General features: G+C 46.8%; 1 protein-coding gene across 3 annotated transcripts in view; it reads right to left on the bottom strand.

The window, feature by feature from the left end:
* The window catches only part of LOC144694011 (neprilysin-like), a 215,060-nt gene that overhangs the window by 27,960 nt on the left and 163,262 nt on the right, over positions 1-23,838 (bottom strand). For all 3 annotated transcript variants that reach the window (XM_078564334.1, XM_078564335.1, XM_078564336.1), the window contains exons 16-17: positions 21,692-21,795; positions 14,084-14,142 (exon numbers count right to left, since the gene is read on the bottom strand). In XM_078564334.1, coding sequence (XP_078420460.1) covers positions 14,084-14,142; positions 21,692-21,795 — 163 coding nt within the window. The remainder of the gene's footprint in view (positions 1-14,083; positions 14,143-21,691; positions 21,796-23,838) is intronic.

Here is a 23,838-nt window from a genome sequence, read left to right as displayed (position 1 = left end):
GGATTAAAAGGAAATTGCACGACAAATTAATGCTCACTTGTTGTCTGTAACGTAAAGCAGTCTCATAAATTCACCTCACTAAAATCCTTTTTAGAGAGCCTACTGAAGGATTAGAGAAGCACATGTGAAAAACAGCATGGCCAAGCAAGTGACCATGCCGAAGTTTATGCTGTGATCTGATTCGATATTGGTCTGTACAAGGTGCACTCCTGAATATAAGACACTCAAGCCGCTTATAGAAGTGTGCAGTCTTGCTGAAGAGACCATCGAAGGCAGAACCAAAACCTCAGTTAGGAAGTCCACAAGCACTGTAGACATTTGGAACAGGTCCTTTACTATTGGTGAAAAATTCACGTATCCATGTTTGCCTCGATCAGGAAAGCAGTGTATTTTCTTTTAAACTGGGTGACATTAGCGAAATGGGTCTGTGTAATGGGCGCCATGGAGACTGGGAAAAAAATAACTCAATTAGAAAACAATTTTCTCCGATGGAGCAATTTTCCAATTGCACTTTCCTTTGATTCGTGCACCTTATAGTGAGCTCAACGTCTCACCAGCAACTTCAATTATAGCTGCCTCATTACCATTAACTGTAAAAGATGAGGTACATTTAGCAGAAATGCTGGATTTATTCCACCCACCCCGGTTGAAGATGCACGTTTGAACGTTGGGTGTACAACTACATAGTGCCTTTAACCAAATTAAATGACCCAAGGTGTTTCACAGGCACATGATTGGACAAGAAATGTCACCGAGCCATAGGAAGAGACATTAGGACAGCTGGTGACTAACTCAGTCACAGAGGTAAATTTGAAAGAAAGTCTTGAAGGAGGAGAGAGAGGCGGAGATGTTTAGGGATGAAAGCCCAGAGCCTTGGAAGCCGAAGGCACGGCCCCCAGTGGTGGAGTGGTGAAAATCAGGGATGTGCGAGAGGCCAGAATTGAGGGAGCACAGGTACTTTGGAGGGCTGAAGATCTGGAGGAGGTTACAGAGATGAGGAATGGCGAGGTCATAGAGGCGTTGAACGCGAGGATGAGGATTTTGTTTTGGAGGCATCAGTGGACTGGGAGCCAATGTGGATGGGTGAGCATAAGGGTGATAGGTACGAGTTAGGTTATGGGTAAAACACTATAAGTTTAGCTGTGATGTAGCCTCCTTCACGTGTCAAAGAAACTACAGACTCTCAGTGCTGAGGATTGCATTTGGAGAATGGTTGGTTGGGTAAAGTCGTTAAGCTAAGGCCCTATTCGTCTTCTGAGGTGGACATTAAAGATTCGATGGTACTGTTTGAAGAAGAGCCCTCAGACAACACCTGCAACATTTATGCTGTTCATGTGAGCTTGCTGTGCATAAATTGGCTGCTGCATTTCCTACATTCCAACAGTGAGCACACCTAAAAAGCATTTCATTGCCTGTAAGACGATCCGAGATACTCTGAGGTCGCGAAAGACGCTATATAAATGCAAGCGCTTTCTCTCTTTAACATCGTAAATAGGTTTGTGAAAGTTGACACTGTGCAATCGCAGATACATTTCAATTGACAATATTCCCACCCCATTGTGATTTTTTTTTGTTTTTGTTTGCAATCTTATTGATTTTGATCTTTTCAATCTTAAGGCAGACATCCTGCCCCAGGTTGTGGTTTTCCTTCTAATTCCCATTGGTGCAATTCCATATTTGGACAAAAGGTGGAGCAATTTAAGAAGAATCGTCTGTAAAATGACTGGTGGAGAATTAACAGAGAAACTATGTCCTCGCTTTGCACTGTCGTCGTGTTATTGAAATGTGCAACTTTAAATGAAACAACTTTAAGCGAATCAGATTTTCCCATTACAGCCAATATAAAAGCTGTAGTTAGGCTGTGTCGGATATTTCTCATCAGAAAAAAAACATTGAAATATTACATCTGTAAGATGAAATCCTGCATATTTCTAAATTCCTATTTGTGTAAATGAAATAACTTTTAAAATAAAACAAACTTAAAAAAGTAAAAGTAACATGTTTACTCATCCTGCTTTCCAACCCTCCATTTTGAAACTGAGCCCCTCCCCAAATCTCCTGCTCCCTGATCCTCCTGCCGGCCAACTCTCTGGGCGCTTCAACCCCCCCACCTGCTCACCGGCACCCCCACTCCCTTCTCCCCCCCCCACAAGCTTCCTGACCCCCCCACTCCCCATTCACCCGCTCCTCCAGCTCCCCAGGCACCCCCCCAGCTCCCCGGCCCTCCGCTGCTCCCCACCCTCCCCCAACTCCCCGGACCCCCCCAAGCTCCCCAGCTCCCCCCTCGCTCGCTCACTGGCCCCCCCCCCAACTCCCCGCCACCCTCCCCCCAGCTTCGCGGCCCCGCCCCTGCTCTCTCACTGCCCCCCCCTGCTCCCCGGCCCTCCGCTGCTCCCCGCCCTCCCCCAACTCCCCAGTCCCCCCCACTCCCCGGCCCCCACTTCCCGGCCCCCCCCACAACTCCCTGCCCCCCACCCCCCGAGCTTCCCGGCCCCCACCTCGCTCGCTCACTGGCCCCCCCCAACTCCCCGCCCCCCTCCAAACTCCCTGGCCCCCCTCGCTCGCTCACTGGCCTCCCCTGCTCCCCGCCCGCCGCCCACCCACCACCAGCTCCCCGGTTCTCCTGCCCCCTGCATCTCCCTGTCGCTGCTTCCCTGAGCCACTCTCTCCCGTTCGCCACTTTCCTTTCTCGAACGCTCGCTGTGAGCGAGGGCTGGAAGAGGGGCATCGAGTGGGAGAGTTATGGAGGGAAGTGGCAAACAGGAGGGAGGCAAGTGATGGAGAGGTGGTGAGCGGAAGATTTGGGAACGGGGAGAGTTGTGGAGTGCGAGGGCCAGGAAGCTGAATGAGCAGGAAGCGGGAAGATTGGCAAGCAGGAAGGGTGGCGAGCGGGATGGTCAGCACGTGGAAGGGGCAGTCAGCGGGTTGGGAAGTGGGAGAGGCGGCGAGCAGGGTGGGTGGCAACTGGGAGGGTCAGCAAGTGGATGGTCAGCAAGTGGGAGAGACAGGAGAGTCAGGGAGCGGGAGGAATGACCAGTGGCAAGCATGAGGGTCGGAGAGCGGGTGAGCCGGGGAGTGGGAGGGCCAGGGAGCGGGAGGGCTGGGGAGCGGGAGGGTCAGGGAGCGGGAGGGTCAGGGAGCGGGAGGGTCAGGGAGCCTGGAGAGAGGGCAAGTGGGAGGGGGGAGTGTGAGAGGAGGTTTGGGAGTGGGACAGTCGGAAAGCAGGAGAAGCTGCTCCAAAATGGCACAGAGTGTGTCAAGTGACGCTATGATGGCCCAGCATAAAACAACACTAAAAGAGAAAGCTTGACGATAAGTGCTCATACCAGCCTCATTATATCCATCATGTTAAAGCAGAACGACTTAAAACAAGGCAACTTATAATGGGAACTTAGGGAACTGACTTCAGTGGAAATGAAAATCAGGAGAGATGTGAAGCAGGTTATCACGCTGCGTCAAAATTACCTCCCTAAGCATCCACCTGCTATTGTTGCCAACAGCCATTTCGAGGCTATAGGACACAGAGCGGAATCGCCCCAGATTTGCACTAAGTGCGGTGGTGGGTAAGAAAAAGAACGTTTTACTTGCCAGCTGCAATGGCGGCTCTTCACATTGCATCATCCCAATCCCACTTCATGAATCATGCATTCCCAGGAAACACGCCGTTTTGTGGAGTGGGACTCTCATCCGCTCGCCACGCTGTCACCTCGCTGTTTCCTCACACCGGGCATCATATTTAAAGTGCAGCTGTGCGCACACCTCTGTGCTTCCAGCCCAGGACTGCTGCACAGAAGACATAGCCCCCCCGAAAGGCAAGGAGACTGCAGCATCCCCGGAATCAGTGACACACTCCTGGGACAACTTCTGGACACTGTTGGAGCCCACCGCAATGTCCTCTATCCCCCCTCTGGCCGCAGGAGGCCCACCAGTCTCACCACTCTGGCTTGGGAGGCGGTGGCTGAGGTGATCAGTGCCAAAACTGCACAGAAGAGGTTGGCCATTCAGTGCAGAAAGAGGGTGAATGATCTCGTCTGTGCTGTCAGGACAAGGCAACTATCTCATCACTCTAAACTCACACACTCACAATAAATCCAAAGGCCATTCTGCAAGTTCCTGCATTCTTCCTGAAGCGAAAATTCACCCTGTGTTTTGGTAAAGCAGCCAGAGTCAACAAGCTGTCAATAACTGTGCTTCATTTGCCTGCTGGGCAATGTTGGATTGTGCCATTTTTGCTTTGAATACTCAGACTCAGACTCAGACTCATAGGCATCTATGAAGGAGGCCATTTGGCCCATCGTGTCCATGCCAGTCAACAAAGATCTGACTACACTAATCCCATTTTCCAGCATTTGACCCATAGCCCTGGAGGCTAAGGCAATTTAAGTGAATATCTAAATACTTCTTAAATGTTACAAGAGCTTCTGACTCAACCACCCTTTCAGGCAGTGAATTTCAGACTCTCACCACCCTCTGGGTGAAAAAATTTCTCCTCAACTCCCCTCTTAACCTCCTACCTCTTACCTTAAATTTATGCCCCCTGGTTATTGACCCCTCTACTAATGGAAAAAGTGCCTTCCTACCCATCCTATTTATGCCCCTCATAATCTTATACACCTCTACCAGGTCCCCTCTCAACCTTTGCTGCTCCAAGGAAAACAACCCCAGCCTACCCAATCTTTCCTCATAGCTCAGACCCTCCAGAGCAGGCAGCATCCTGGTAAATCTCCTCTGCACCCTCTCAAGTGCAATCACATCCTTCCTATAATGCAGTGACCAGAACTGCACACAGTACTCCAGTTGTGGCCTAACCAGCGTTTTATACAGTTCCAGCATAACCTCCCTGCTCTTGTATTCTGTGACTCGGCTAATAAAGGCAAGTATCCAATATGCCTTCTTCACAATCTTATCTACCTGCCCTGCTACCTTCAGGGATCTGTGGATATGCACACCAAGGTCCCTCTGATCTTCAGTATTTTCCAGGGTCCTACCATTCATTGTGTAATCCTTTGCCTTGTTAGCCCTCCCCAAGTGCATTACCTCACACTCTTCCGGGTTGAATTCCATTTGCTATTGCTCTGCCCACTTGACCAGTCCATTGATATCCTGCAGTTTACAGATATCCTCCTCATTATTTACCACCCTACCAATTTTCGTGCCATCCGTGAACCTCTTGATCATACCCCCGACATTTAAGTCCAAATCATTTATGTACACCACAAACAGAAAGGGCCCCAGCACCGAGCCCTGTGGAACCCCACTGGAAACAGACTTCCAGTCACAGAAACATCCTTCTACCATCACCCTCTGCTTCCTGCCTCTCAGCCAATTTTGGATCCAATGTGCCACTTTGCCTTGGTTTCCATGGGCTCTTACTTTCTTGACCAGTCTGCCATGAGGGACCTTATCAAAAGCCTTGCTAAAGTCCATGTAGACCACATCAAATGCATTACCCTCAACAACACTCCTGGCTACCTCCTCAAAAAATTTGATGAAATTTGTCAAACGCGACCTTCCCTTAACAAATCCATGCTGACTATCCCTGATTAATCCGTGTCTCTCCAAGTGCAGATATATTCTGTCCCTCAGAATTCTTTCTAGTAACTTCCCCTCCACTGAGGTTAGGCTGACTGGCCTGTAATTTCCTGGTCTAACCCTTCCTCCCTTTTTTAATAATGGGACAACATTAGCAGTCCTCCAGTCCTCTGGCACCTCACCTGTGGCCAGAGAGGATTTGAAAATTACTGCCAGGGCCCCTGATATCTTTTCCCTTGCCTCCCTCAACATCCTGGCATACATCTCATCCAGGCCTGCGGATTTATCCACTTTTAAGGCCGCTAAACCCACTAGTACCTCCTCTCTCTCTATGTTAATTTCCTCTAATATTTCAGTCCTCCACCCTGATGCCTATATCTGCATCATCCTTTCCATTGTGAAGACTGATGCAAAGTATTCATTGAGGACTGTACCCATGACTTTCACACACACATTACCTCTATGGTCCTTAGTTGGCCCTATTCTTTCCCTAGTTATTCTCTTGCTCTTTATATATTTTAAAAACCCCTTTGGGTTTTCCTTTAATCTACCCACCAATTTCTCATGCACTCTCTTAGCTTTCCTAATTTCCTTTTTAAGTCCCCCTCTGCATTTTTTATACTCCTCTAAGGACTCTGCCGCATTGAGCCCTCGGTATCTGCCATAAGCTTCTCTTTTTTCCTTAATCTTCACCTTAATGTCCCTTGACATCCAGGGTTCTCCAGACTTGGTCCCCCCTTTGCCTTTACAGGAACATATTTGCCCTGTACTCTTGCTATTATCTCCTTGAATGCCTCCCACTGCTCTGACTCAGTTTTATCTGCAAGTAGCTGCTCCCAGTCCACATGGGCCAAATCCCATCTCATCTTAGTAAAATTAGCCTTTCCCCAGTTTAGAATTTTTATTGCCGGCCCAACCTTATCCTTTTCCATAACTATCCTAAATCTAACTGAATTATCACTATCTCCAAAATGCTCCCCTGCTGATACGTCTTCCTGCCTGGGCTCATCACCAAATATTAGGTCCAGAACTGCCCCCTCCCTTGTTGGGCTTTTTAAGTACTGGCTAAAAAAGTTCTGGATGCAGTTTAAGAATTTTGCTCCCTCCCTTCCTTGCACACTAAAACTATCCCAGTTAATATTTGGATAGTTAAGATCCCCTACTATTACTGCCTTATTATTCTTACACTTCTCTGAAATTTGATGACATATTTGATCCTCTATCTCTCCCTGACTGTTCAGGGGCCTATAGTACACACCCAACAGCGTGTTTGCCCCTTTTGTGTTTTTTACTTCTACCCACATGGCTTCCTTTGATGACCCTTCCAAGATATCATCCCTCCTCACTGCTATAATTGATTCCATGATCAATATTGCAACACCCACCTCCTCTTCTATCTTGTCTGAATACCCTGCAACCAGGAATGTTGAGCTGCCAGTCCTGCCCTTCTTGTAGCCAAGTCTCGGTATTAGCTATGATATCATACTCCCACATGCCTATCTGTGCCCTCAGCTCGTCTGTCTTATTCCTCAGGCTCCTTGCATTAAAATATATTCCATTTAGCCTTGCCAAACTCACTTCTTTCTTATCTAGCCTATGTTTCCTCTGCCTTCCAGACTCACTTACTAGTGTTTTAACTTCTATTTCCATCCCGGCTTCTCTCCCCTCTGAACTACTTTTCAGGATCCCACCCCCCTGCCAATTTAGTTTAAATCCCCCCAACAGCATTGGCAAACTTCCCTGCGAGGATGTTGGTCCCGTTCCTGTTCAGATGTAACCCGTTCAACTTGTACAGGTCCCACCTCCCCCAGAAACGGTCCCAATGCCCCAGGAATCTAAAGCCCTGCCTCATGTACCACCTCTGCAGCCACGCATTCATCTGCTCTATCACTCTGTTCCTGTGCTCCCAGCTGTGTGGCACCGGGAGTAATCCGGAGATTATTACTTTTGAAGTCCTGCTTTTCAGTTTCCTACCTAACTTTCTAAAGTCGGTTTGCAGGACCTCAATGACCATTCCTGCTAACTTCAGCAACAACAATTAAAGCAATTTAAATTTTACAGTGAGATGTCCAACAGTGCTTCACCAGAACAAAAACAGAAAATGCTGGAAAAACTCAACAGGCCTAATAGCATCTGCGGAGAGAAAAACAGAGTTAATGTTTCGAGTCTGTATGACTCTTCTTCCATATGACTCTTCTTCAGACTCTTCTTCAATATCTTCAGTGTCGTCATACGGACTCCAAACATTAACACCGTTTTTCTCTCCGCAGGCGCTGTCGGACCTGCTGAGTTTTTTCCAGCATTTTCTGTTTTTGTTTCAGATTTCCAGCATCCGCAGTGTTTGGCTTTTGTCTTCGTGCTTCACCGGAGCCTAAACAAACAAAAAAATGCCCCTTCTCTCACACAAAGGAACTCACACTGTCATGTCAAATATGCTTAGGCTGGAATTTTCTGGCCCCGTTGGTGTGGGACTGGGGGACGACGCACGTCAGGAACCTAATTTCAATACAAAAACAGAATTACCTGGAAAAACTCAGCAGGTCTGGCAGCATCGGCGGAGAAGAATAAAGTTGACGTTTCGAGTCCTCATGACCCTTGAAGGGTCATGAGGACTCGAAACGTCAACTTTATTCTTCTCCGCCGATGCTGCCAGGCCTGCTGAGTCTTTCCAGGTAATTCGGTTTTTGTTTTGGATTTCCAGCATCCGCAGTTTTTTGTTTTTACCTAATTTCAATACTTTAGCATCTCATTATCAGCCCTGCTCACCGGAATCATCCCCCCCCACGTCAAATTTACCGCCCACGTCAGGGTGACTTCAGAACGGCGCGCTTCACGACTGCCTTTAAAAGGCGTGCACCTGGCATCCTGAGCTTTGATGGGAACTCGGAGGTGAGTGCACACAACCTCGCCCAATGCTCGTGAGCATCGCCCACACCACATCAAGGGATGGGCATTCGCGGAGGGGGGGCACAGGCAAGTTTCTTTTTCCCCGGTGCGTTGCCGGGGCAAGGTTGGGGGGTGGGGGTTGGGGGGGTTCAAGGCAGCACAGAATGAAGTAAGTGCTCAAGCAAATGCCAGGTGGGTGGGGAGAGGAGGGGGTGAGGGAAGCAGCCACACACTTGGAAAGGTTTGTTAAAAGTGAATATTCTTCTGCAGCTGAAACCATTCGGCTGCAGCTCCATTGACGTGCTGGGAGTTTGGCCTCTGAAGCTTTTCTGCCCACTCAAGCAAGGCAAAAGCATGAAAGTGCCACCAAATGCTCCAGAACTTTTCACTCCTTGGGCACAGACTGCAGATTAATATGTGTTTTAGGGGACAGCAGAGCAATTGGCTGACTGTGCAAGTTGTAGAATCCCCTTGCGAGAGGCGGCCATGACACAGTCACTGGTGGAGGTGCTCACAGCCCCTTGCAATGTCTTTATTCCGGTTTGGACCAGTAGCCCCCATGGTTCAAGCTAACAGTGCAGCCTTGCAGTGCAGGTTAGGAGAATGCCTGTGCCTGAGCTGAGAGCACAGCATGCAGTCCAATGGGCAAAGCTGCCGCCAATCGGTCAGGTGGAGTGGGGCAGAGGTGGGTGGAGCTTTGGACAGCCAATGAGTGCACTACACACTGGCCATCCAAGTGGTGGCCAGCACTTTCCTGCATGTGTGAAGGGGCTTCAGGCTTAACCAAGAGAGGTTCTTGGGACACATATTCTAACCAATGTGTCCTCTCTTTGCTCCTGCAGGAGGAGAACATTAGAATCATGGAGCCTCATGGTTTACAGGAAGCAGGGAAGAAGAAGAAGAAGAAGAGAGAGGCGGAGGTGCCTGACTCGGCAAAGGGAGGAGCACCTCCCTCAAGATGAAGGGGTGGCAGGGCCTGCTGCACACACAGCTGAAGATCCACAGAGAGCAGTCACTCGTAGGCACCTCGCTAGACCCAGGGTCTATAGATGGCACTTGTCATTCTGCAGATGACTGAGAAACAGTATTGCCAAAGACTGCACATGTCTAGAGAACTGGCTGGTCACCTATGTCGCCTGCTGCAGATTTGACGCTATGGGGACATGAGGGGCATCCACTGCTGGGGGCCATGAACGTGACCGTGGTGCTGAATTTTTATGCCAGTGGCTGCTTCCAGGGTTCCGCAGGTGATGGGATCTCGCAAGCCTCCATGCACAAGTGTATCCAAGAGATCATGGACGTCATCTTCATGAAGGCACAGAACTTTGTGAATCTCACCCTGGATCAGGAAAGCCTGGAAGCAAGAGCGCTTGGATTAGCACAGATCTCAGGTTTTCCACAGGTGCCTCAACTGCACTCACATGGCGCTTAGGTCCCCATGGCAACAAGCAGTCAACTACATCAACCGTAAGGGCTCCCACTCGTTGAATGTTCAGTTGGTGTGTGCAAACACTGTAAACACATCCTACAGGTCTGTGCATGATTCCCAGGGAACGTCCACGATTTGTACATCTATAGCAGGTCTCAGATCCCTGATGTCTTCCAGGGTCCACAGAGGCTGCAGGGTTAGTTCCTCAGGGACAAGGGCTGCCCATGGAGGATGTGGCTGATGACGCCTGTGCAGCGGCCTCAGACTGTAGCAGAGCAACAGTACTCCGAGGCTCATGCCGCCACCCGCACTTTGGTGGAGCAAACGATAGGCCCCTCGATCCTGCTCTGCCATTCGATAAGATCATGGCTGATCTGGTAGTAACTTCAAATCTGCATCCCACCTAACCCCGATAAACCAACACCCCCTTGCTTACCAAGAATCAATCCACCTCTGCCCAAAAAATATTCAAAGACTCTGCTTGCACTGCCTTTCCAGGAAGAGAGTTCCAAAGACTGTGAGAGAAAACAATTCACCTCATCTCCATTTTAAATGAGTGACCCTTTATTTTTAAACAGTGACCCCTCGTTCTAGATTCTTGCACAAGAGGAAACATTCTCTCCACATCAACCTGTCAAGACCCCTAAGGGTCTTATATGTTTCAATCAAATTGCCTCTTACTCTTCTAAACTTCAGTGGATACAACCTTTCCTCATAAGACAAGCCACCCATTCCAGGTCTTAGCCTGGTAAACCTTCTCTGAACCGCTTCCAATGCATTTACATCTTTCCTTAGATAAGGAGACCAATACTATACACAATACTCCAGATGTGGTCTCACCAATTCCCTGTATAACTGAAGCATAACCTCCCTACTTTTGTATTCAATTCCCCTCGCAATGAATGATAACATTCTATTAGCTTTCCAAATTTCTTGCTTTACCTGCACACTAGCCTTTTGCAATTCATGCACTAAGAAACCCAGATCCCTCTGCATCTCAGAACTCTGCAATCTCTCACCATTTAGATAATACACACTGGCCAGACGAGGTAGGTGCACTCTGGAGGCCCTCATAGCTGCAAGATTCAAGGAGGATGATGACGAGATGCAGTGAGGACAGTCCTGATATCCTCACCTTGCATCTATGAATGTTTGACTGCTGTGTGGCTGATGGCAGCGCATATACCCAAAGTGCTCAGGATCATGTCATGGAGATGCAGCAGAGGCCCCAACAGTCACCAGATTTCAGGAGGATGATGATGGACACTCCATAGATCTTCACATTGCCTCTGTGACTGTCTGACTCCTGTCCGTCTTGTGCTCTGTGATCAGGTCCATATCGTGGAGATGCAGCCGTGAAACTTTAAATGCATCTGATCCATTGTCAGCCTTCAGCATCTGATGCCTTCAGGGGCACAGTGCTACTGGTCACAGATGCTGAAGGGATAGGGGCCAGCCCCACCTCAAAGGTGCTGAGAGCACGCAGAGAGAATGATGGAACTCCGTGACGCCAGCCCACGATATTCTGGCAGCACTGACAAGCATCATTGAGGTGCAGGTATCATTGATGCGTCCAATGAATGTGAGGCCAGACCACCACTTTGGTCTGAAGGTTGCACTCTGCAAAGGGGAGAGGCCCTGGATGCTCCTGCCTTTATCTTGTGTAGGAACCAAGGTTTCATATCTGAGTGATATGGACACTGCTCATCAAAACAAGGAGCCATAGGCAGGGAGACAGACTTGGGAGTTTATTTACAATAGTGAACAGTACGTACAAGTGATTAACACCTATGCCCAAACTGTGCAACTACATCTTCTTAACCTTCCTAATCCTGCCGCTGTGTCTTAGTGCTCCCCCGACATGCACAGTGGAGCTGGAGGCAGCTGCTGACTGCTACGCCCGTGATGACCTTGGCGGGTGTCCTCTGGAGAGCCAAGATCTGGAGGGCCATAACCTGCTTTTGGGGTCCTGCTGTGGGCCGGCTACACCCTCCTCGACTTGTTGAGCTGGAGTTGCTGGGGTCACAGGAAGATGGGATTTGGATCGGCCGGACATATCCGGAGTCACCTGGGTGGATGGCCCTGGGGCGTCGATCTGCTGATCCTCCTCCCTATGGGTGCCCAAGGGCCACTGGCTGACTCCCACTGAGGTGTGTGTCTCTGCGCTGGTGGAGGCTGTGGGTGAGCGCTGTGATGGGTTGTCAATTAGGGTATCATCAGATTCTTCTTTCGAGGTGTCTTGAGTTGAGGACCCGGCTCATGGACTCCCTCGGCTGCTTCCCAGATGTGCCGGCGAAAGCAAGGGGAGATAATTAGTGCATGGCAGGGGACTGTGAGACAGAGGAAGTGACTCACAGCATGGTTGTCTGATGGATGTTGCACTGATGGATCCTCACTTGGTTGAGAACCACCAGCCCCATCATCAGCACAGGAATGATCCAGATCGTCGCCAGCCAGCTGGATGACTCTATTTTCAAAGCCTGTGAGGACCTTGATGTCGGGCATTCCTTCCCCAGTTTGCAAACTCTCCCTATTGTTGTGTGCCAGCTTGTCCTGCATTAAGGCAGATTGAGAGAGTATAAGCAGGACGCCTGCCAAGCTAGATGAGAAGGATGCCTGGCATATGTGAGTGGTGACTAGTGCCATGGATGGGATGAGGAAATGATCCAAAGGGCAGATGAAGATGTGTGTGAGAGAGTGAATGGTGATGCCCCTTGAACTGGCAGTGAGTGAGATCCCTGTAGATGTGTAATGGGTTTGAGAGTGTGTGAGTTGAGAGTGATGAGAAGAGTGACTTACCCTGGTGGAACGGAGGAGATCATTCATCCTCTTTTGGCACTGGCTGGCTGTCCTCTTTTGCAAGGCATTGGCACTGACCACCGCTCCACCACTTCCCATGCTGGATTGGTGACCTTGCTTGCTGGTTTTCGCCCAGAGCGGGGGTAGAAGCTTCACAGAGGACCTCCACTGTGTCCAGTAGGCACCCAAGAGAGGCGTCGCTAAATTTGGGGGGCAGCATGTTTCCCCACTTTGGGAGCGATGACTTTGCAGCAGCTAGGCCTGTGCAGGGACGCCCTTTAAATATGGCACCCGGATTATTGAAGGTCTGAGGTGACAGTGGGGGACAGAGGCCAGTGATCCGGAGTGTTTCCCGTGCATGTATTATTAATAAGGCCAGGAATGGGACGATATGGCACGGAAACCCACCACTGCGGCCAGCAGATAAAGCGACTTTTTTCACACCTGCTATCACATTTAGTACAACTCTGGGATGATTTCACCCTATGTACCTGCAGAGAGAGTGGCGTAACATAAACGAGTCGTATTTTCAGTTGAATTAATTAGTTAATGGGAAGCACCTTTTCAGTAGTTTAGTATATTAGTTGCCTATTAAGGAACGTTTCGTCTATGTTAATTTTACTTGGTTTGGTTACAATAAAATGTGAAATCTTGTTGTGTGACCCTTTCTGTTGGTCACTTGGAAATTCATATCTCTTTTTAAAAATGAATTGTCCCCAAGGGGATTGTTACAAAGTGAATAAAACCCTAGGATATTTTGTAATTTGGAGCCAAATTTCAGAGAAGAGCTGGGGCTCTTTTCTTTGGTAATGGGAAGACACAGGAGTGACCTGAGAGACGCCCCTAAGATTAGGAAAGGGTTTGATAGTGTAACCACAACGAAGATGTCTGCAGTTGTGGGTGAGGACAGAACTAGGGGCTATAAATATAGGATTAGTCACTGATAAATCTAATAGGGAATTCAAGAGAAACTCCTTTATGCAGAGAGTGGTGAGAATGTGTGGCTTGCTAACAAATAGTTGAGGCAAATAACTTTAATGCACTTACAGGAAAGCTGGATACACATGTGAGTGAGAAAGGAATAGAAGGGTACATTGATGGGGTTGGATGAAGAAGCTGAGGCTCATGTGGAGCATAAACACTGACATATACTCGTTGGGCCAAATGGCCTGTGTTGTTAATACTTTGTAAATGCAGAAACCCCCTTCCGATGACTATTCAAGGGTAGAAGTGAGTTTCCAATAAAAAAGACCAATATCAGCCAACCTTTTAAATAGGCACCATTGTAACCAATATCTGACTATGTGATTGCACGGTTTAAGTTCAAATTGTACCTGTAAACATAGAGGTCAGTGGATTGTGTAACACAAACAGGAAGTAAAGTATATCTTTTTAAGGATGCAAATAAACTAATAGATTTTTAATGAAGAGTTGTACCTATTTGGTTTCTGCTTGATGAATAAAAGGCATTTACTACAGCAGCTCCTGATATCCACCTGCAAAGCAAACCAAAGACAAAAATTAGCCTGACTCTCCTCCTCATATCCTTTGCCCTCCTTTGTAACCTTTCACCTCTGCATCAGCTCCATTCTGCTGTTAAAGGGCCCAAGTTTCATTAAAGGTTTCTGAACTCAACCCTCTTCCCCTCCCTCTACACTCAAAAAATCTGTAGGCAGAGCACAAAATGTTGTACAAGATATTTAAAATTCAACGCTAGCGAAACTGGAGTCAATGAGAATCAGGGGGAAAACTCTCCGCTGGTTGGAGTCATACCTAGCACAAAGGAAGGTGATTGTGGGTGTTGGAGGTCAATCAGCTCAGCTCCAGGACATCACTGCAGACGTTCCTCAGTGTGGCGTACTAGACTCAACCATCTTCAGCTGCTTCATCAATGACCTTTCCTCCATCATAAGGTCAGAAGTGGGGGTGTTCACTGATGATTCCACAATGTTCAGTACCATTTGCAACTCCTCCATAGTGAAGCAGCCTGTGCCCACATGCAGCAAGACCTGGATGACATTTAGACTTTGGCTGATAAATGGCAAGTAACATGCATGCGGGGGAGGCAGTGGCGTAGTGGTATTGTCACTGGACTAGTAATCCAGGGACCCAGAGTAATGTTCTGGTCACCTGGGCTTGAACCCCACCACGGCAGATGGTGGAATTTGAATTCAATAAAAGTCTAATGATGCCCATGAAACCAGCGACAATTGTCATATAAGCCCATCTGGTTCACAAAAGCCCTTTAGGGAAGGAAATCTGCTGTCTGACCTGGTCTGGCCTACATGTGACTCTAATGTGGTTGACTCTTAAATGCCCTCTGAAATAGTCTAGCAAATCACTCAGTTGTATCAAACCATTACAAAGTCAATAAAAAGAAATGAAACTGGACAGACCACCAGCATTGACCGAGGCACCAGAAACAATAATAGCAAAGCCAGCCCTGTCGACCCTGCAAAGTCCTCCTTACTAACACCTGGGGGCTAGTGCCAAAATTGGGAGAGCTGTCTCACAGACTAGTCAAGCAACAGTCTGACAGAGGCATCCTCACGGAATCATACCTTACAGATAATGTCCCAGACACCATCATCACCATCCGTGGGTATGTCCTGTCCAGGCAGACGTGGCAGCACAGTGGCATACTGTCAGGAGGGAGTTCCCTTGGGAGTTCTCAACGTCAACCCTCATGAATCCTCAAACATTGGCAAGGAAACCTCCTGCTGATTACCATATACTGCCCTCCCTCAGACATCACTTGGAGAAAGCACTGAGGGTGTCAAGAGCCCAGAATGTACTCTGGGTGGGGGGACTTCAATGTCCACCACCAAGAGTGGCTCAGTAACACCACCACAGACCGAGCTGTCTGAATCCTAAATGACATAGCTGCTAGACTGGGCCTGTGGCAGGTGGTGAGGGCACCAACAAGAGGGGAAAACATACTTGACCGCATCCTCACCAATCTGCCTGCCGCAGATGCATCTGTATATGACAGTATCGGTAGGAGTGATCACCGCACACTCACATTGAGGATACCTTCCATCGTGTTGTGTGGCACTACCACTGTGCTAAATGGGATAGATTTCAAACAGATCTAGCAACTCAAGGCTGGGCATCCATGAGGTGTTGTGGGCTATCAGCAGCAGCAGAATTGTACTCAAACACAATCTGTAACCTCATGGCCTGGCATATCCCCCACTCTACCTTTACCATCAAGCCAGGGGATCAACCCTGGTTTAATGAAGAGTGCAGGAGGGCATACCAGGAGCAGCACCAGGCATACCTAAAAACGAGGTGTCAACCTGGTGAAACTATAACACAGGACTACTTGCATGCCAAACAGCACAAGCAGCAAGTGATAGACAGAGATAAGCGATTCCACAACCAAAGGATAAGATCTAAGCTCTTCAATCCTGCCACATCCAGTCATGAATTGTGGTGGACAATTAAAAAACTCACTGGAGGAAGAGGCTCCACAAATATCCCCATCCTCAATGATGGGGGAGTCCAGCAGATCAGTGCAAAAGATAAGGCTGAAGCAATCGCAACAATCTTCAGCCAGAAGTGCTGAGTGGATGATCCATTGTGGCCTCCTCCAGAGATCCCAGCATCACAGATGCCAGTCTTCAGCCAATTCCTTTCACTCCACATGATAGCAAGAAATGGCTGAAGGCACTGGATACTGCAAATGCTATGGGCCCTGACAATATCCCAGCAATAGTGCTGAAGACTTGTACTCCAGATCTTGCTGCGCTCCTAGCCAAGCTGTTCCAGTACAGCTACAACTCAGGCATCTACCCGACAATGTGGAAAATTACCCAGGTATGTCCTGTACACAAAAAGCAGGGCAAATCCAACCTGACCAATTACTGCCCATCAGTCTACTCTTGATCATCAATAAATTGATGGAAGGGTCAACAACAGTGCTATCAAGCGGCACTTGCTTATCAATAACCTGCTCACTGACGCTGTTTGGGTTCCACCAGGGTCACTCAGCTCCTGACCTCATTACAGCCTTGGTTCAAACATGGACAAAAGAGCTGAACTCCCGAGGTGAGGTGAGAGTGACTACCCTTGGCATCAAGGCCACATTTGACTGAGTGCCCTAGCAAAACTGGAATCAATGGGAATCATGGGGAAATCTCTCCACTGGTTGGAATCATATCTAGCACATAGGAAGATGGTTGTGATAGTTGGAGATCAATCATCTCAGATCCAGGACATCACTGTAGGAGCTCCTTAGGATAGTGTCCTAGGCCCAACCATCTTCAGTTGCTTCATCAATGGCCTTCCTTCCATCATAAGGCCAAAAGTAGGGATGTTCGCTGATGATTTCACAATGCTCAGCACCATTCACGACTCCTCAGATAATGAAGCACTCCATGCCCAAATGCAGAAAGAACTGGACATTATCCAGGTTTGGGCTGACAAGTGGCAAGTAACGTTTGCACCACACAAGTGCCAGGCAATGACCATCTCCATCAAGAGAGAATCTAACCATTGCCCCTTGATGTTCAACAGTATTACCATCGCTGAATCCCCCACTATCAACATCCTGGGGGTTACCATTGACCAGAAACTGAACTGGACTAGCCATATAAATACTGTGACTAAAAGAGTAGGTCAGAGGCTAGGAATCCTGCAGGGAGTAACTCACCTCCTGACTCCCCAAAGCTTATCCACTATCTATCTGCAAGGGACAAGTCAGTCTCCACTTGCCTGTGAGTACAGCTCCCACAACACTCAAGAAGCTTGACACCATCCAGGACAAAGCAGCCCGTTTGATTGGCACCCCATCCATAAACATTCACTCCCTCCACCAGCGACGCACAGTAGCAGCAGCGTGTGCCATCTACAAGATGCACTACAGGAACCTACGAAGGTTCCTTAGACAGCACCTTTCAAACCCACAACCAGTATCATCTGGAAGGATAAGGGCAGCAGACACATGGGAACACCACCACCTGGAAGTTCCCCTCCAGGCCACACACCATCCTGACTTGGAATTACATTGCCAATCCTTCACTGTCACTGGGTCAAAATCCTGGAACTCACTCTCCAACAGCACAACATCACAGGGACTGCAGCGGTTCAAGAAGGCTGCGCGCCACCACCTTTCCAAAGGCAATTAGTGATGGGCAATAAATGGTCGCCTAGCCAGCGATGCCTGCATCCCATAAATAATTTAAAAAACACAAGTGCCACAAATGTCTATCTCTAACAAGAGAGAATCTAACCACCACTCATTGATATTCAGTGGCATTACCATCGCTGTAGATATGTAAAATTCAACTCCAGTATAATTGAAGTCAATGGGGATCAGGAGGAAGACAGGTTGGAGTCATACCTAGCACAAAGGAAGATGGTTGTGGTTGTTGGAGACCAATCATCTCAGCCCCAGGACATCACTATATACCCACCTTTGGCCCAAATCCATTAATAATTTTGGCTATTGAAAGGCTATCAATTTGAGATTTAAAATTAACAATTGATTGAGCATCACTTGCTGTTCCTGGAAGTGTTCCAAACTCCTACCACTGGCTGTGTGAAGAAACATTTCCTCGTTTATTTCCTGAAAGGTCTGGCTCTAACTTTTAGACTCTGCCCCCCGTCCTGGGCTCCCCAGCCAGCAGAAGTAGCTTCGCTCTACCTGCCCTATCTGTTCCCCTTAATGTTTTGATGAAGTCATGCATTATCTTTCTAACTTCCTGTGAATACAGCCTTGGATTGTGCAATCACTCCTCATAATCTAACCCTTGGAGACCAGGTATCATTCCAGTAAACTTACACTGTTATCTTTCCATGGCTAATGTATGACCTTCCTATGATGTGCTGGCCAAAACTGCTCACAGTACTCCAGGTGTGGTCTGATCTGGGTTTTCTTTTATAGCTGTTGCATGACTTCTACCCCCTTATATTTGGTAAGGTAAATAGCTGTAACAAAGGACCATAGGTATTTCTCTCCAACAGAGAGAGACAATTGGTTATACACAACTTGAGGGACACCATGTCGCAAGTGTGGGGCAAGGTGAGGAGACAGGCCTCCATGAACAGCCAGTATGGGGATTGAACCCACGCTGTTGGAGTTATTCTGCATCAGACTCTAGCCATCTAGCTAACTGACCCCACCACCCCCATAATTGATTTCCCTAGATATAAAGACCTGCATTCCACTAGCCTGTCAGGTTATTTTATAATTATTCGATCATTTATGTGATAGAAGGAGGGCAACTGTGTCTGTGTCTTCTGAAAAACAGCTCTCTAATCTTAACCCACTTTCCAGCTCTTGGCCTGCACTCTGTAGGTTATGGCATCTCAAGTACGTATCTAAGGGGAGGATTTTTCCCTCGTCGGGCGGGCTAGGTGGGGACGGTCGGGAAGCCAACCTCCATCTGCGATCGGGGCCGGACCGCAATGTCACACTGGCCAGCCAATTTAGGCCTGCCCAACGTGAGTCCCCCGCAGCAGCACATCGCACTGTCTGTGTGGAAGTGGGGGGAGGAGTGTGAGAGCACAAGTTCGCACACGTGCGCAGGTGTGTGCTGGAAAAGCTCCCTGAGGCGCAGAGCAGCTTCAGGGAGAGGAAGAGTTTAAAACAGTAAAAATAAAGATTTTAACAATTTTATAAAACATGTCCCCTCACGTGACTCTGTCATATGAGCAGGGACGTGTCATAAATGAAATGTTAACATTTTTATTTTATTTTTATTTGCTGTTGGAAACCTCATCCCCACCCGTGGATCCTAAAAAAATGCAAGGGCTTGGCCATTTTGCCCGCCTGCCAACTATAATGTTGGATGGGCAGTGAAAATTTTCTTTCAATTATAATTTTAATAGGCCTTTTAATTGTCGGCGTGCGCACTGCCAGCTGCGGCGTGTGCCTGCTGACTGAAATACCGTGTGTTATTTTACGCTCGGTTGTGTTGGGCGCAAGCCTATCCAACGAGCTGAAAATTCTGGCCTAAGTGTTTTTTAAATGCAATGAGAGTTCCTGCCTCTAACGCCCTTTCAGACAGTGAGTTCCAAACCTCCACCACCCTTTGGGTGAAAATATTTCTCCTCTAATCCTTCTTGCCAGTTACTTTAATTCTATGCCCTGGGTTATTGACCTCTCTGCTGAGGGAAATAGGCTCTCCCTATCCACTCCATCTAGGCCCCTCTATACACAGAAGATGAGTAATTCAGAAAGTAGTTGTTAGAAAGACCACTGTTGGAACACTATGTCTGGTTATAGGAGTTATGGTGTAGCTATCAGAGGCTGCAACCCTGATTCACTAAGATGTGGCTTAGCATGAGGAAATACACATCCAAAGAAAGGCTTGAAGGAGCGTAGCTTTTCATTAGAATGTAGAATATTAGGAATGGGATGATAGAAATATTTCAATTTGCAAAAGGATGAAATGGTGTAAATAGAAGCAGATTGTTTCCAGTGGTTAAGGGGATTAGATCAAAAGGACATTGATGTAAAATTAAATGTATTGGCCCAGAACTTGCTTTCAAAATAAAGGCGCAATTAATGGTGCTTGCTGTATCAATTTGTAAATCATCCAGCAATTTAGGTTAAGGGAGAGATGCCTCGTGAATTGTGAAGCATCACAAGTTGCTGGTATTTGGTCTGTTCCACTGTTAGCCTCATAAAAACAGCAGCTTGCCAACAACTTCCTTGTGAGTTTTAAGAACTTGTGGAATTTGAACAGTAAATTTGAATTAAACTCATTGTAGAAAGATTGAACCGCAGCTTAGTAAGATTTAATAATGGGATAGTTGTTCATGCAGTGCGAATTAACCTCTCCAGCCCAGAAAGCGAACAACTTGAACTGATACTAGTCTCATTCCTGTCTGAACTTCTTAGAGACCTAATATTTTTTTAAAAAACTTACTTTCCTTTTGTGTCTCCTCTTCTCTCTCTCTCTTAATACGTTTTCTCTTTCCCTCTCTTTGTTTCTCTTCCTGAACCTGATTTGACTCTACTTCACCCCCATTTCCTTCTGGTTTGATCCTCTGTCTCTTTCTCAACCCTTAAATTTCATTGCTTATTGAGACAGACAGTTCAATCACCAAACACCTCCTCGCTCTCACTGCGCTGTAATCAGCTCGCAATTCTAGCAAACTGGGTCACAAGTTCTTCAAGCTGAAGAGTGCCAGAAATGTCTAACTAATGGCATGTATCACATGATATCCTTATCCGGAAAGGTCAGGGACAATTGCCTTAAGAATAAGAATTGGAGATACTTTTTTGCGCAGGGTATGGTAAGCTCGTGATTGAAACATCTGAAAATAGCTTAGAGAGGGAGTTTAAAGGAAAGGAGGAGAAAGGGATATTGGAACACGGTGAGCACATGTGATTAAGACTAATTCTCATGTACAGGATAAGCTCCTTAAGGTCAAACAGCCTGTTCATATCTGTGATTTCGATGTAATCGAAAATTGGTGGTCTGGTGACATCGAAAGGTTTTCAAAAGTCTGAAATTCATTCTTTGCCAAGATTTTATTGTTGGGAACCATTTTCCCTCCAATTCTGAAGTCTTCAGAAAGAATAAATTTGAGTAGTGCAGTGTGCAATATCATGGAAATACAAGGAAGAGGAGATCGGAACATCTATTATTATGAGCGGAAAGCTCAAAGCTCTATTGATTGAACAAGGAAGGAATGGGATGGAGATAGGGTGAAAGCTACATAGCGCAGAGAATTATTTATCGAAGAATAACTTTGTTCTGGGCTCCTGTGTAGAAATGTATCATCGAATCATAGGATGATACAGCACCGAAGGAGACCATTCAGCTTATTTTGCCAAAGACTCTTTGGTAGACATATCCAATTAGTCCTACTCTTCTGCTTTTCCCCCATAACCCATCAAGTTACCATTATCCAGTTCCCTTTTGAAAGTTACTATTTAATCTGTTACCACCCCCCTTTCAGATCACGTTCCAGATCACAACTCATCTCACCTCAAGTCCGAGTCCTCCCGCCACTGGTTTTGTAAGACAACAAATGCTTGTGATTAGAAACAGTTAAAAGTGCACGAGAGGATAATAAAAGAATACTTACACTTCTTTGTTAACCTTTTCTCTTAGCCTTCTCAGATTCTTCTTTTGTCTCGATTCCATATTTTGAAGAATATTCTTGAAATATTCATCGATGCTGAAATGCAACTGAATGGAAAAGAAATGAATGGAAATTTACATAGCCGATAGGAGGCTGATTTGCTGCTAGCACTTTTCCAGCATCCACGTATGACAACTTTACAGCGTATTGACAAACAACCACTTCCAATTATGTCGGGGGAGAGGCAGATAGAGAGAGATGGAGAAGTTTAAGTGCAATAATTCCAGAGTTTAGCGTCCAGACAGTTGAAAGTATGGCCAACAGTGGTGAAGCATTGGAGATAAAACCAAATAAGTTTCTGTAACACAGGAGGAAGCAAGAATAGCATGTTTAACCTGGAAGAGTCTCAAACAATTGATTGACGGAATTACCCCTGGTGTCCTGCCCAATATTTATCCCTCAACAAACCTCACAAAAACAGATTGTCTGCCTGGTATCACATTGCTGTTTGTGGGTTCTTGCTGTGTGCAAATTGGCTGCAGTGTTTCTACATTACAACAGTGACTGCACTTCAAGAAGTACTTCATTGGCTGTAAAGTTCTTTGAGATGCCCAATAGTCATGACAGGTGCGATATAAATGCAGGAATTTACTTTTTTTTATTAGTAAAGGTAGTGAGACACATGGTAGAAGATGTAGCTTTTAAGGAGGATCTTCAAGAAACAGGTAGGGACACACAGGTAGAAAGGTCCAGAACTTAGTGCCTAGACAGCTGAAGGCACAACTGCCTGGTGGGTCCAAGAGAATGAACATAAGAAGCTGGAGTTGGAGGAATGCAGAGTTCATGAAGGGTTGGAAGGCAGGGGCAAAAGAAATATCAACTTCAGTTCCCATCCCAATTCTTATCAAGTGATTAGTACGAGATGGTACGTGTATAGGTGTTAGGTGAAGATAGAAACAGGGTTTAGTTGTGATGTTCCCCACGGTCAAATAGCCTGTTTGTATTTACTGTGTATACTCACACTTGGAGAACAGCCATTGCCTAGATTCCAATTACCAACCCCCACAGAACTGCAGCCCATGCATTAACACTTTCTACTGCCATCTATCTAATCTTTTGCAGTTCAAATGAATTTAAAATTTGCTCAGTCCCAACTAAACTAAGCTGAACAAACCAGGGATTAAAAAAGGCCAGTGTAATCATTAAAGAGTTAATAGCAATAAAGAAAGTTACTGTTGTCTCATGGTACCATTTGACTAAGAAACAAACAGAAGTCAATTTCTGAGCCTTTTGCATGATCACAAGATAGGTTTAGATGAAAAAAGCCTTTGGGCCCAGATTCCTATCGCAGCATCAACATTGTTACTTGTGGAGGTTATTGTCCGGGTCTCCTTTAACCTTCCTGTATGAGCTGCCCTAAACTAGTCATTCACCATCCAAAACCTATGGCTGCTTGCTTCACTGTTTTTGCACATTGTTGCTCCTGGTTTATTCCTCTATCAAATTAAGCATCCAATATCCTTCTGCGATGTCAGCCATGGCTCAATTAATATCACTCTGTGTCAGAGGGTTGCGGGTTCAAGTCCTAATCTAGAAACTTGAGCACACAATCTAGGCAGACACTCCAACGCTGTGCTGAGGGATAGCAGCATTGCTAGGGGTGCCATATTTCAGATGAGGTATTAAACTGAAGCCCTGACTGCTCTCTCAAGTGGGTGTAAAGGATCCCTTGGCCCTCTTTCAAAGAATGGAGTTCTCCCCGATGCCCTGACTTCAACTAGCATCAATAGAACAGGTTGTCTGATTGTTATCTCATTGTTGTCTGCAGGGCCTTGAGGTGAGCAAATTGGCTGCTGTATTTACTAGATTACAACAATGGATATATTTCAAAAGTAAAGCACTTTGGAAAGTTCTGAGGCTGCGAAAGGTGCTGTATAAATGCGTGATTTTCTTTCTTTTATATAAGATGTCTGCCGAAACCCCTTTTCTCTAGGCTAAGAAGTTAGGAGGTCTATATTGTCTTTTGGATGACATGTTACACTGTTGTCCAGTTGGGTGAACGTAAAAAAATCTTAGTGAACTCTTTAGATGAAGAACATGGGACATCTCACCTGTGTCACGGCCAAAATCAATCCCTCAACCAACCTGAC

The sequence above is a fragment of the Cetorhinus maximus genome, chromosome 19 (assembly GCF_964194155.1).
Source record: "Cetorhinus maximus chromosome 19, sCetMax3.hap1.1, whole genome shotgun sequence".
NCBI lineage: Eukaryota > Metazoa > Chordata > Chondrichthyes > Lamniformes > Cetorhinidae > Cetorhinus > Cetorhinus maximus.
The sequence above is the reverse complement of the archived record's forward strand: the minus strand, read 5'-3'. Positions and strand labels throughout refer to the sequence as shown.